This window comes from Pteropus alecto, unplaced genomic scaffold (genome assembly GCF_000325575.1).
Source record: "Pteropus alecto unplaced genomic scaffold, ASM32557v1 scaffold121, whole genome shotgun sequence".
NCBI lineage: Eukaryota > Metazoa > Chordata > Mammalia > Chiroptera > Pteropodidae > Pteropus > Pteropus alecto.
Genome location: NW_006434369.1, coordinates 13,482,165 through 13,497,089, shown reverse-complemented (window position 1 = coordinate 13,497,089; position 14,925 = coordinate 13,482,165). Strand labels below are relative to the sequence as shown.

General features: G+C 33.6%; 1 protein-coding gene and 1 pseudogene across 1 annotated transcript in view; both read right to left on the bottom strand.

The window, feature by feature from the left end:
• CAGE1 (cancer antigen 1) overlaps window positions 1-14,164 on the bottom strand; it is a 46,637-nt gene extending 32,473 nt beyond the window's left edge. The window contains exons 1-6 of the mRNA XM_025044926.1: window positions 13,932-14,164; window positions 11,778-11,859; window positions 7,905-8,348; window positions 4,625-5,676; window positions 2,233-2,379; window positions 472-582 (exon numbers count right to left, since the gene is read on the bottom strand). Coding sequence (XP_024900694.1) covers window positions 472-582; window positions 2,233-2,379; window positions 4,625-5,676; window positions 7,905-8,348; window positions 11,778-11,859; window positions 13,932-14,039 — 1,944 coding nt within the window. The 5' untranslated portion in view covers window positions 14,040-14,164. The remainder of the gene's footprint in view (window positions 1-471; window positions 583-2,232; window positions 2,380-4,624; window positions 5,677-7,904; window positions 8,349-11,777; window positions 11,860-13,931) is intronic.
• LOC112477712 lies at window positions 2,861-2,976 on the bottom strand (annotated as a pseudogene).
• Window positions 14,165-14,925: the final 761 nt, after the last annotated feature.

The window sequence follows — 14,925 nt, the reverse complement described above, 5'->3', positions numbered from 1 at the left end:
CTGGATGGACCTCGAGATAATCATGCTAAGCGAAATAAGCCAGACTGAAAAAGTTGAAAATCACATATCACTTATATGTGGGATATAAACCTAAAAGGAACAAATGACCAGGACAAACAGAGACTCAAGGACATGGACAATGGACTAATGGTTACCAAAGGGTAGGGAGTCGGGGAGGAGAGTCAAATATAGGGGAGTTGGGGGAAGGTGAAATGGGTAAAGGGGATCAAATATATGGTAGCTGAAGGAAACTGGACTCTAGGTGGTAATCACATTATACAATAATACATAGATGTCAAATTATAATGTACACTTGAAAATTATATAATTGTATTAATCAATGTTACCCCAATAAATTTTAAAAAAATCCCAATTTTAGGAGTTTCCTTATACTTCTACATTGTTTTTTCCTTTGACTATTTTTTTCATGACAAATGATATAATTTATAGAATGAAGAACACATACAGTACCTCTTCATCTAAAATTTTCTTTTTAAGATGGAAGCTCTTCAATTTTTGTATCATTGGGTCACTAACTTTCTCATTCTCTTTGATATGTTCAGCATTGGGATTGTTGATGCCCTAAGGGTAATAGTTTGAGAGGCTAGATTAAAAATTTTCCAGTAAAGCTAAAAGGAGGAAGGAAAAAACACAAATGAAACAAATCATCCTCTCAAAATAAGTGACCAAACTAAAGGAGATAAAAATAATATTAAACCCATTCTTAAATTATTCATCAGAAGACACCCATTAAAGGGCTAGTGTGGAAAGAATTCATATAGATTTAATTTGTACATAATTGTTATCGGGGCAGGTTAGTATAATTGCTGGGAGGTTAATACTCACCTATAAAAACTACACATGCTCATGCATTCATGCAAACGTTCCCTTTTTGTCTAGTCAGTTTACAAATTCAAATTTTAGACAAATTGTTGTACCTGACTCCAGAACAATCAGACATCCTCAAAGACACTGAAACTCTAGGTATTTCCAGGATACCTAGAATGAAGATACTTATACCAATATAAGCTAAGGGTCAAAAGTGCATGCATTGGAGTCAGACTGCCTGGGTTTGTATCTGAGTTCTGCCGCTTAACCATATGTGAGACTGGACAAGAAATTCAACTATTCTAAGCCTTAGTTTGTTATTCTGTGTTAAAAAAAAAAAAATAAAAAGCCTGATGATACAAACAACGGTACAATTAGATAAAGAGATAATCCATGAAAAGCAGGACTGATAAATTTAAATGGCTCCAAGGACAGGTTGAGAAGTCAGCAAATATTTATTGAGTGCCTATTAGGGGCTTAACCTGTGTCACATTTAAACTCTAATATTTAAAGACAAAACTTAGGTGGATACAGTCTGTGGGCCACCACTTTGTGCATATCACTGCAGAAAATGTTTAGCTCAGTTTTTAGCATTCAATAAACACTAGTATTCAACAAATTTTAACTGAAACAAAATAGAAATAAGGTTTGTGTTGGATGAGGAACATCACAAATCCATGCCCCCAAGCTTTAGCTCATATGAATGCACTTAAGAAGGAAAGTGGAAGAGAGCTAGCTAATTTGAGAATGCACTTAAGAAGGAAAGTGGAAGAGAGCTAGCTAATTTGAGAAGCGATCAAGTGTCATCTCCTATGTTCTCTCATTAAATGTAGTGCTTGTAAACTCCCAGGGCAGCAGCAAGTATCATCTGCCCTATTTAAGATGAAAAAATGAAAGCTGAGAAAGGTCGAATTACTTGGCCAGATCACACACCTGGGAAATGGTGAAGCCAGGATTCGAACTCACCTGACATTAACTACATTTTTCATTCTACTAATATACACAGGTTCACCCTGCCCTATCCCTGCCCCAAAGCTGGGTAAATAGTTCATTTATGTGAACAATCACTAATCACTACAACAGATTGACCCAGAAGATAAGACTATTGCTATGAGACAGCTTTCTTGAAATGTGGGAAGTACTAAATGAAGCATTTCATCTGATACCTTTATTTTTTATCTTATTATGTTACCTTACTGTAGACTTGTGGGAATTATGTGTTGAAGAAAGATTAATAGAAGTAGTAGAAGGAAAGAAAGGCTGATTGGTTGGTTTAAGGGTCTCCATTTTGTCTTCCATCTTTTTCTTTCATAACAATTCTGTCAGTTTACATTGCCTCTTTTGGGTTAGCCAATCTTAATATTGCTCCCCACCTAATAAAAAAATATGAATTCTTTTTATTACCTGGCATGTGAGATGTCCTACCATTGGAGCCAAAAGGTTGTAGACTTTGGAGGCCAGCTGAGTGTTTTTCACATCGGGGGGATTCATGTTCTCTTCTTCACAAGGTGAGCAATTCAGGAACAAATTAGAATGTATCATCTCTGCATCCTATATGTACATAATTCAGATTTGTCACAATAAAGACAAAGAATCTGGATTACTTTTTAAGTAAAATGCTGAATAAAATACCACTCGTAAAAACTTTGAACAGTGGTTCTCAAAATTTTAGATTCTCAGGACCCCTTTATACTCTTAAAAATTACTGAGGACCTCAAAAACCATTTTTTGTGCAGTTTATATCTATCAATATTTATTTCATTAGAAATTACAACTGAGAACATTTAAAAATATTTGTTTACTAATTTGCTTAAACAACAATAAATCTATTATGTGTCAATATAAATAATGATTTAATTAAAAAAACCACATTTTCCAAAAAAAATTAGTGGAGTGGTACTGTTTACATTTCTTGCAAATATTTTATTTATTTATTTATTTTAATTTATTTTTTAGGCAAGGCAAACTTTGGTTGACCTCACAGATTGCATAGACCTTGTCAGTTTACAATCCCTTACTTTTTTATTTTTTACACATGCAGCACCTGGTCTTCCTAGGTGGTCTCCCATCCAAGTACTAACCAGGTCCAACCCTGCTTAGCTTCTGAGATCAGACATCGGGCTTGTTCAGGGTGGCATGGCCATAGACTCTTGCAAATATTTTTAATACTGGCTTAATAGAAGACAGCTGGATTCTCATGTTTGCTTCATGCATTGTTATCAGCCATTAAAACAATTACACCATTACACATCACATAGTTTCTGGAAAACTCCACTATATGCCTGTGAAAGAATGAGCATGGAAAAGGCAATAATATTTTCAAATTACTATGAAAATACTGTTGACCTCACAGACACTCCCAGACCACATTTTGAGAAAATGGACCTAGAAGTTTAATGCAAAGTAAAACTAAAAGCAGAGTAAGAATGATTTTAGGATGCTAAAGAATTTGATTAGTCAAGATAAAACAAAGAATTTTACTAGTTTTTTTTTTTTTAAAGAAACCTCAACAAAATATTATATACTGTAATAAACTTTTATACAGTTATACTAATTCAGTCAGAGTTTACCAATTCAAAATTTGTCATGATTTGGTTAGCAGCTAAACTTAAAGTCATCTTTGCTTTGGTTACTGATTCTCAAAGTGTGATCCCTGGACCAGCAGTGCCAGTGAGACCTCGGAGCTTGTTAGAAGTACACATTTTCAGGCCCCACCACACAACTACTGAATCAGAAACTCTGGGGTGGGCCCCAACAATCTGTATTTTCACAGCTGATGTTGATAAAAGCTAAGGTTTGAGAACCACTGGCTTAGATAATCCTTCCTTCTTTCTGGAGAAAAGACCACAGAGAACATTTTTTAACCATAGAGAATAATATTTTCCTAAGAATCTTTAAAAATGGTAGAATTATTTACTTGCAAAGAATACGTATATATACTGATTACAGATTCACGAAAGCGAGTCCACTAAGGATATCTTCGAGGCAACATGACAGCTTGGTTCAAATTATTATAAAATATAAAAACAAACATACATTTTTCTAGTTCGGATTAGCCTTCTGTCTAAATAGAGTTAATAAAACTGTACTATAAATATTTTAAGGCAAGCCAATAAAACTGAAATAGATGTGCTCTGGCTTGTGAAATTTCTGTCTTCCAGGATGTGCTACCAGGTTGTCTGCCAAAAAAACCACCCGAACTGCAGAGATTAGCAAATTACAACCTCTCCAAAAATATTGATGAGGCTCTCCTCATGTTTTTAACCGATGTTAACTAGATTTATTGTGATCATTCTGCAATGTATACAAATATCAAATCATTATGTTATGCACCTGAAACTAATATGTCTCAATTATATCTCAATAAAAATGTTTATAAATTTACAAATTATTATATGATATAATATGGGTAAACCAAATATGCAATTGAATTATTCATTTTTATTGTTGAATAGGCAGACATGGTATGAAAAGATTGAGATCCCCACTTAGAAGTACCTTTTCTCAAAGAATGCTTCAGAGCTACTCTGGTCAGGGGTACTCACAAAATTCTCATGCTCATTTTCACTTCCACCAAAATAATCACGAGGCCAGAAATGGCTGTCCTCTAATGTTAGTACCCAAGAACCAAAGAACCTCCTCCACATCTGTAGTGTATTTTCCATTCTATCTCTCTTTTTGGTTAATAATTCTTTCTACAAACAAATTTATGTAAGTGCCATGCCTAAATATGCATTACCAGACTTTTAGAAACTCCTGAAATTCTGCATTAGAGGTTCTGAATTTGTAACAATACCTTTGTGATATCTGACTCCATTGCTTCCTCTAAGTGCTCCTTTAACTGAGCTGTCTCAAATTTAGAGACAGAATTTTGCTCCTCACTCTTTGCAACCTGCTGCTGAAGTTGTGCATTTTCATTTTTTACTTTGTTGATCTGCTGCTGAAGTTTTATATTCTTAGCCCTTTCACTTTCAGATATGAATTGCAAATTTTTAACTTCTGCTACCAGTTTCTCAAGTCTAGATTTCAGTTTCTGTCTTTTTTCCAGGTTTTCATTTTCACGTTTCTGATATTCTTCCTGTAAAGACAAGAACTCTTGTTCTTGAGCTTCTTTTTCCCTTTTCAACAAGTCCAAAGCAGAAGAGGAGGCCTTTTCCAAGTCTCCTTTGAGTTGCTGCAGCCTCTCTACCTCTTCTTCTTTCTTGCTTAAGGCTTTATCCATCTCTATGCACTGACTAACAGTTTTATTTTTTTGTTGCATTTCAGTTATGTACCTTTCCTGTAGACAAACATAATTGTCCTTGATCCTTTTAAGCTCTATCTGTAAGGTTTCCTTTTCATTTCTCGATTCCTGAAGATGTTTTTGGGTGTTAGTTAAAATGTCATGCAAATTCTGCAATGTTTTGTCAGTATCATTCTTCTCTAGCATTACTCTGTATTTATCTTCAATTAATGCTTCAGCATTCTCCTTTAGTTTATTTATGATGTCCATGAACACTTGCTGTTTGGTAGTCTTCATCTGTAACAGTTCCTCAACCTTCTTCTCTAAATACATGTTACTACACTGTAGGTTTTGGATCAGAGTTTGCTGCTTCTGGTTACTATGTTTTAATTTCTGTAAAACTTCATTTAAAGCTATAACTTCTTCCAGAGGTTGTAAGATTTCCCAGCTTTGCTCTGTGTCAGGTATTTTGCAGTCCTCACCAGATGCTCCACCACTCCAAGAAATGCCCTCAGAAGAACAAGTTGAAAGAACCCCTGGACTTTCCATGCCCTCCACTGTGACTTCCTTTTGGTGACTGACTGACATCTCAGGAATCTCCCCAGAATTTTGTGTTCCTTTTGAAGAAACAGTAATCTGTAAATTATAGTAAAAAGTGTGAAAGAGTAGAATTATCATGAACTGTGAAGTCAGAGCCGACCTTAAATTGTACATCCCTCGTTTGGTTTCCTTAGCTGTAACATAACAACTATAATATCTACTTCCAATAATGACACTCATTTAACAAAGATACTTACATATTAATTGCTAAATGTATGTATAGCACCTAGTAAGATAGCAGAGCACAAACAATATAAGATAGCAGAGCACAAACAATAGGTATATGATAAAGATATGTATCACATTTATTTTTATAAAATAAAAATTAAACATTGATTCTCTTACCATTTTCTATGATGCAAATGTTCTGGACACATATAAGATACTTACTTTGACCACATAAATTAAAACAAATTTTTCAATTACCCTACAGTCTATGAGCCCTCTTTTGAATAAAGGTTTTTTTTTTAATTCCTCATTAAACCATTACCTCACTGTGCTACCACTTCTGTGAACGTCAGAATGCCAGATGAACATGTCTTGCGATTGATTTTTTGGACACAGTACAGGTTTTGGGGGGTTTAAAAGAGACAGTAAGTTGTAGTTTAAAAAAACGCTGAAATGAATATGACATAAAAACCCAGTAAAAGATCCTGGTAGAAGTAGACTGTATAACTTTCCTGGATACTGGACCTCTGTATTTTAATATTTCTCCGTTGTTCTGAGGCAAAGACAACTATCCTTACGAAGGCCTACAAGGTCCTGATATCTGTCTGATCTGAGTATCTGATCCATGCTACCTCTCCATCCTCATCTACTATATTGCTCTTGCTCCCTCCAACCCAGCAACCCTGGCCTTCCTTCAGGTCCTAGTAGGGAGCATGCTCCCTGCAGCCACAGGGTTTTTGCACATGTTACTTTTGTGTGGGATGCTCTCCCACCTCTGCTTACCTAATTAACTGCTACTCATCTTTCAGAGCTTAGCTTAGTTCTCACTACATCAGGGTAGCCTTCTCCAAACTCCATCTTACTTTTATTCATAGGACTTAACATAACTGCAAGTTTATACTTAATTTTATATAATGTTATATATACTTTACGTACATTTTATATAAAAGCTTTATTCATGGTACTTACTATAGTTGAAAATTTACATTTATTTGTGTGATTATTTGATTAATATCTATTTCCTCTACCAAGATGTTATTTTCATGACAACAAAAACCACATCTTTTTGTTTTTTTCTAATTTGTGTTTTTAACCATTATCTAACACATAGCACAGGGCCTAGCCCATAATAGATGCTTGAAAGTATTTATTGACTGAATGCAATAGAAATAAGGAATAATTTTGGGAAATTCTAATTAAACAGACTTTTAATGTCATTTCAACATAGAGAAATAAAGCTCTCTTTTAAATGCTCTTCCAAATCAATAAACCAACAACAACAAAAAAAACAAACTGGTTATACTTGCAAGTGAAACATAATAGTCATAGCTTTTCTCATCAAACTCACAATGAAAAGGTGTTATTTATTCTATTCTTTATTATATCTATTTGCCCACACAAATTTTTAAAATTTTTATTTTTATTTTGCTCAGAGCACACAGAATTTATTATATCATTGGTATTTTCAGTGTTATTGGGATAATACAGGTATGCCCAGAATCAATAAATTAAAAGAGAAATCAATGTTTTCATTTTGGTAAAAAAAAAAAAAATTATTTTTGCTAGTCAATACAAATCCCACATGATAGAAAAATCTTAAGCTTTCCTTGTCAAGTAATTTAATACCTCTGCACTTCTTCCTTTGCAAATTTTTTCTTAATGTCAACTCTGAGTACCAACCAATTGAATATACCAAATACAAAAGCTCATTATAGTCAAGGCACCGTGTAGATGCTAAGGAGCATAAAAGGAGTAAGACAGAGCCCTGATCCTCAAAGAAATTATCATTTGGTAGAGCTAATCTCCAAGTATGGACTGGATTTTATTAGAAAAATTTGTTTCTACATTGATCGAGACGTGGGAAGGCATTTTCCACAGAGAAGTAATGTCGCTTGTGCTCATTAGATGACTGATCACTACTTGGAAAGTCTCTGATTATATACCTTAAAAAACAAAACAAACACTCTCAATAGTCTACAGGCTATACTGACCATCAAAAATCTTACCTCCTTTGTTTCATAATCAGCTCTCATGTCAAGCAGGTTAAAGCTATTGTCTCTATAAAATGGTTTTTCAACATCACTATGTATATATTCTTTACACAAGAAGATTTGAGGTTGACCAGGGTTGAAGACAGATTCCTTGGCAGTATTTTTAGCCAGTGACATTTCTGTGAATTTCAATGTCTCTTCACTGCAGTGGATTGGAGATAGGCTTCTAGGAGGTTGCCTGACACATTCATGAGCAAGTTGGTCCTTGTATGTGGAAGTGTCAGTTCCCACTGGATTTTCTTCTTTAAATGAATCTTCCTTTATGTTGTTGTCTTTTGCATAATTATATACATGACTTTGCAATTCTGGCTTCTCGGTGTAAGGAAAGCCACCTGTCAGATTTTGAAATGTTATCACTTCATCATTAAATGCTTCTGTCTCATGAAATTTGAAAATGGGCTCAAACTGTCTGGAGGAAGAAATGCTGGTGTCAGTTGGCTCAGTTAGTACATCCTGTGAGTAATTTCCATTGTTGACATCTCATTTGAAAGAGAAAGATGGAAATAAGAATTAGCTGAGCATTAATGTATGTGTTAACAGTTATATTAACATTTATAAAATAAACTTTTGAACTTTTTATGAATTATATATAGTTCAACCTTTTGCACTGAGTGGATTTTAGCATGGCTTCGTGCTAGCCAACAAAACAACTTTTCACATGGGGAAAAGAAATTCTCAAGTGACTGTACAAAAGCTTGTTATATATCATTTTGGTCAAATACCATTACAACAAAGAACAAGATATCTTCACAATTCTTTCGTTGTACTATAATTTAAAAATGTTTTAATTCTAAAACGTTTCAAAAGAATACAAAAACACAGTGAATAGTATAATAGCAAATACACATAAACTTATTTAATCTCACAACAATCCCATGAGATCAGTACTGTTATCCTTGTTTTAGAGAAGGAAACTGAGACATAAGAGATGTTAAATCACCTGTCTAAGGTCACAGAGCTGGTAAGATTTTAGAATACTACTTCTAAATAGTATGCTATATACGGTTTCTCAATAAGACAAATTACCCAGATTTAATACATTTTTAAAAATCAGAAGCAAATAAGGCAAAATAGAAAGAAATAGTGTTGCAAAATTAATGACTCCTCCCTTCTAACTTCCTTCCTTTCTCCTTCCACAGATGTAACCGCTGTTACTAAAGCCTGTATGTATTCATTCTTTCCATTCATATTATTCTACTTTTGGTACTCATGTGTACCCTAAATAATATATATCAAGTTCCCAGACTTTCTCATCCTGTGACACCTTAATGTCTCAGTAATTTTTTCACAGAACCCCTAGACCAAAAGAAGTACCTCACAGTTCCAATTGTGAAGTAGTTAAGCTCAAACAACTTAACAAGTATTTGTCCTAACAACTTAATAGATGTTTCAAAATACACAAAAATTGAAAGAAAAATGTAATATTTTATTTCATTCTTAAACAACCAAACTTACTACTTGAATATACTATTGAATCCCACATGTCTCAAACCTTGGAATCAAATTGAACAAGGCGAACCCTCGCTTCCTTTTCCACCTTGATTTTTGTGCAAACTTGCTTTTTATCATAGCATCCTACAAAAAAACAGCTTTGCAAATAAGGTGTTATAGAAAGGACTGTTACAGAAATAGTGAACTATCTCAAGGTAGTAGTTTCTGGGGTCCAACAGATGTCCAGTACCACTGTTTCTTTCAAATTTCAAAATATCTTGCAACACCCTGGACAAACTGAATACAATATTGTTCTCTGTTCTACAATTTTATGTAAATAGCATCATTATATATACATATATACATACTTATATATAATTTTATCTTCCTATTTGTTTAATATATATACAGAACATCTGAAAAACTGGAGTAGACTCAGAGAAAGGAGAAATATCAGTAACTTAAGACATGAAGAGACATCATCTCACTGGCAGAAAGTAGCAATGATTTGAAACGACTTCTGATGAGAGTGAAAGAAGAAAGTACCAAAGCAGAACTGCATTTGAACATTTAGAAGACAAAAATCATGACTATAGGAAAAATATGCAATTTTAACATAGACAATGGAGATATTGGAATTGTTAAAGATTTTTTTTTACCTTGGTTCAGTCATCAATTCAAATGGAAACTGTAGCCAAGAAATTAAGAGAAAGCTGACTTGAAGGGCAGCAATGAAAGAATTAGGAAAGATCACCAAAAGCAAAGATGTGTCATTAGGATACCAAGGCTGAGATCATCCACACCGTCATATTCCCAATTATTATTTACGAATGTGAAAGCTGGACAGTGAAGAAGGCTGATAGGAAAAAAATTCATTAATTTAATATATGGTGTTGGAGGAGATCTCTACAGATACCCTGGACCACCAGAAAGATGAACAAGTGGGTCTTAGAACAAATTAAGCCTGAAACATCACGAGGCAAAAATGACAAAATCGAAGCTGTCCCAGTCAGAGTGCATCATGAGAAGGCAGGGTTCTTTGGAAAAGACAATAATGTTGGGAAAAACAGAAGGCAGCAGAAGAGGAAGATCAAATATGAAATGGGTTGACTCCATAAAAGAAGCTGTAAGCATGAATCTAGAGGAGCTCAGCAGAGCTTTTGAGGACAGGACATTGTGGCATTACTCATTCATAGAGTCATCAGGAATTGGAGCTGACCCGACGACACATAATAACAATACATATATCCATGTGTGATTATTTCACTTAAAATTTTGCTTTTCATACTTATCCATGTACATACATGTAGATCTAATTCATTTTACTGAAGAATTACACTTTATTTCTTTTTTGTTGAACATTTGTTTCTAATTTTAAACAGCTATAAAAACAACACTACAACGAACATCCTTATACACATTTCCTTGTACGCTAATTTAAGAATTTTTGTCTGGGCTTTGGGTACATATCTAGGAGTGGAATTGCTGGATTATAGAAAATATATATCCTCATCTTTACTAGATATTTAAAAATACTCTCCAAAGTAGTTGAACCAATTTATACTTCTACCAATAACTTATATAAGAGTTCCTTCATTATACATCCCTCCAACACATCAAACTGATATGTATGAAATGGCATTGTGGATTTTTAATGTATATCCTTTTAGGTATTTAATGCTCTTATAGGTTTTCTTTTCTGTGATCTGCTTCCTAGATACTGTTATGGACTAAATTATGTCTCAAAATTCACATATTGAAAGCTTAACTCTCAGTACCTTAGAATGTGACCATATTAGGAAATAGGGCTTAAAGGAGGTAATTAAGGTTAGATGAGGTCATAAGGGTCAGGCCCTAATACAATATGACTGGTGTCCTTACAGGAAAAAAAGATACCAGGGAGACACAGAGAAAAGGCCATGTGAGGATACAAGATGGCAGCCATCTGTGAGGCCTCAGGAGAAACCAACTCTGCAGGCACCTTGATCTTGGACTTGCAGCCTCTAGAACTATGAGAATATAAATTCAAATTGTTGAAGCCACCCAGTCTGTGGTATTTCTTTATGGCAGCTCTAGCAAACTAATACATATAGGTTGCCCGTTTTTCTATTGAGTTATATGTCTTTTTCTTATTGGAGTTCTTTACTATTTCTTTGTTAATTGCATATATTACATAAATCTTAGATTGTGGCTTTTTTTTTTACTTTGTTGATTATAATTTGGTCACAGTTTTTTAAATTTTATTATAGTCAAATATGTTGATTATGTATTTCTTGTGTTACTCCCTGAGCCTCACTTTTCTCATCTTTAAAATGTAGATAAAAACAGCCTTTTTTACAAAAGGAAAAAAAAAGCCCTACTTCATGGGACTGTTTGTGGATTAAATGTGATAATGTATATAAAAAGCTTAGCACACTACCTGGCCATTATTATCACAGGGCATAAAAAAATATTAGTTTCTCTGTTTGTATACTCACCATCTAATGTATCATCTAGTGTGCTATAAATTTCTTCAGAAAGTTTAGATTCATTTTCCTTTTTTACATTCTTTATTTCGTTCTGTATTAATAATAAGGCATTAATATTAATACTTCAAACAAACATCATAAGCCTCTTCCAAAGGTATAAGTACATTGCTATGCAATTTTTGTTAGTATTTTTTGTTGTACAGGTGGGATGTGCTTCCTAGTATCTTTCCCCACTGTATATTTAACCTCCCTTTTAGAAAAATCATGCTAATAAAGTTACAATACTAAATGAGAATTAAACAAGTATCTTGCTATTTTAACATTTTGGTTTTTTAGTAAGTCAAATCATGTTCCTGTATACGTAGCAGTATATGATAACCTATATATCTCTTACTGATAATTCTTTGATGTTTGTTAAATGTGGCCTATATGACATTAGAGCAATTGTCATTCAAGTTTTTTAACATTAAGATATATAAAACAGGGTTCTAGTAATGAGGTGAGATCTGATTCCAGTAAATAGAAATCTATAAAAATTCATGTAGGGTTTATTCTCAGTTACCTTAATGTTATCTAAGATGAAAGAGCTTATTAGTAAAGTAATATTATAAATAAGATAGTAAGGAAAATATTTTAAATGTTTAATGAAAACATTGGTTTAATCATTAATAGTATATTAAGTATGTGGACCTAAATGATGCTCTCAAAATTTCTTATTTCTTTTTTAAAGTCAGCTGGTTGAAGACCTCCATTCAATATACTTTTTATAGCATTGTTCCACTTATTGAATGTACCTGAAGTACAATAACTGAGTTATATTTTATAACAATCTATCTTTTAGACTTGTTGCTAATTCAGACCATTCATCCTGATTAGATTTTTCAAGTATCGAGAATAATATACTTGAAAAATAAAATAGCACTATTCACATGTATTGATGTTTTTTCTACAAACTTCTTGGAACTCCACTGCTCATTGAATTTCAGAGATCACTTCTAACTCTAGTCTTCTATGACATTACTGTTTTTAACCAAAATATGCCTTTTGTGCCTTTGGTCTATAAATTTTTTATAAAGAATAAAATGGTCAGTGAAATCCAAGAGGGAAGATCACCTTACATAAATGATTTAAGATATTCATTTTTTATAATTTAGTACATAGTATTTTTGGACACTGATCAACACCATAATACTATGACCCATTTTTTTCAAAATGAAAAGTTTTTTAAAATTATAAACGGAATCTTGAACATTGTTTAAAAAGAAAAGAAGGTATACTCAAAAGCTCACTACATAGTAAAAAGCAATGTGACCATTTTCCCATGTCAACAAATATATATCTATATTATCATATTTAAGGTTTATATATCCACTGTACATATATACAATAATTTAACTAGGCCCCTACTGATGAAAATTTAGGTTATTTCCAATGTTTAGTTATTATTGATAATTCTTCAGATATCTCACTTGAATACTTTATAAAGGCAAAATTAAAAATAAAATGTACAGTTAAACTCTTGATTTCCTATCATTAAACAGCCCTTTAGAAAGGTTATGCTAATTTATGGGTTGAACCATATGGAACTGTCAATACTTGTCTGTTTTTGAACTACAAAAAGGTAATTTTATGTGGCAAAACCAAATGAATTCCTATTATTCCCCTACACTCTTGCCAATAATTGTCAACATTTAGAATAACATTCATGAAGATCCTGGGACATTAAAATTTCTTTTCTTTTGTGACAAATGGCACTAGAAATTTTCATGAAGATAGGAAATCCTTTACATGGCACTGTCAATGTCATTATGAACAACATTTGAAACATCTGCGTGCTGACATAATGGAAGATATTCCAGACTAGATTTCAGGCTCCTTGGGTTCTTGTCCTGCCTCAGTGACTAAGTTGTTGTGGCATCGTCCCCTAGCTATACTTATGGAACTTCATGAAGAGGCTAAAAAGGATGTTTTAACATTCTATTTGTAAAATTCTACCTTTCTTGTATACTAGTGGAACTGAGAAAACCAGACCCTGTATTCCCCTATTCTATGCCCCCACTGAAGATTCTATTATTCCTTATATTTGTGAAGAAATTTTCATATGGAAGACAATGTAAATGTTAAGTACATCTGTACCTCCCAGAACTTTTAAGCAATGCACACCTGAGACAAGTCTGAAGCAGCAGTGTTGGTTTCCATGTAGAAGGGAGAATTTGAGTGAGTTAAGTCTTGAGAAAAACTGCTAAAATTCATGGCATCTGCTTTTGACATACTTTCTAATTTTTCATGAGAACCATCCACTTGAAAATGTACAGGATCTGCAGGTGATCACCAAACTTTTTGATGGTCCTTGTTCCTATTTGTTGAATGTCGAAGGCCTTTTTAAAAAAACATAATTTTAATGTCTATTAGTATATGCAAACAAAAAATGTTCCTTCATCCCTTGTTAAAGGAGCAGAAAAGTTCACTGTCCTAAATTTTAAAATGTCATTTGTCAAGTTATTGGAAAAATAAAAAAATTTAGTCTGAGTACACCATGGTAACTTTGTATAGTAATATGAATTTAGAAAAGAGCAAATCAATATGTATGGCTACTAGTCAATAATTACCTAAAAGATGTGAATATCCAGAAGGTGAAGGGATCTCTAAGTTATTTAATCAAAAGATATTCACCAAATATTATCAGAGATTAAGTTCCACCAAACACTGTATTTCTATTTACTTGACACCTGCTATTCGAATTTCTCAGATGCAACATTGTAAACCTACCTTCCCTCACTTCCCTATGCCACACTTATCCTCTCTGGCACTTGGGTTTGAAAACTTGGCATCCTTCTACCTCATTATCCATGGGCTATTCAGTTACCAAGTTCTGTTCATTTCTCCTTTAAAAACGTTTTTCGTAACTCATGCTTTCTTTCCATCTCTTATGTCATCGCACTGGTCCATATTCTCCTGACTCCTCAGGTCTGTCAGGGGATGGGAGTGGAGACAATGTCCAATCACACTGACTTCAAATTCTGCTTGAGTTTTTAGGTCTTCCATATCCTCCTTAACTACCCAGTACTCCCTCTGCTTTAGTGAGATCAGGCTCACTTCTCTGTAAATAGATCATGCTCCTTACCACTTCTACAGTCTGCCCTGTCAAGTGCTTCTC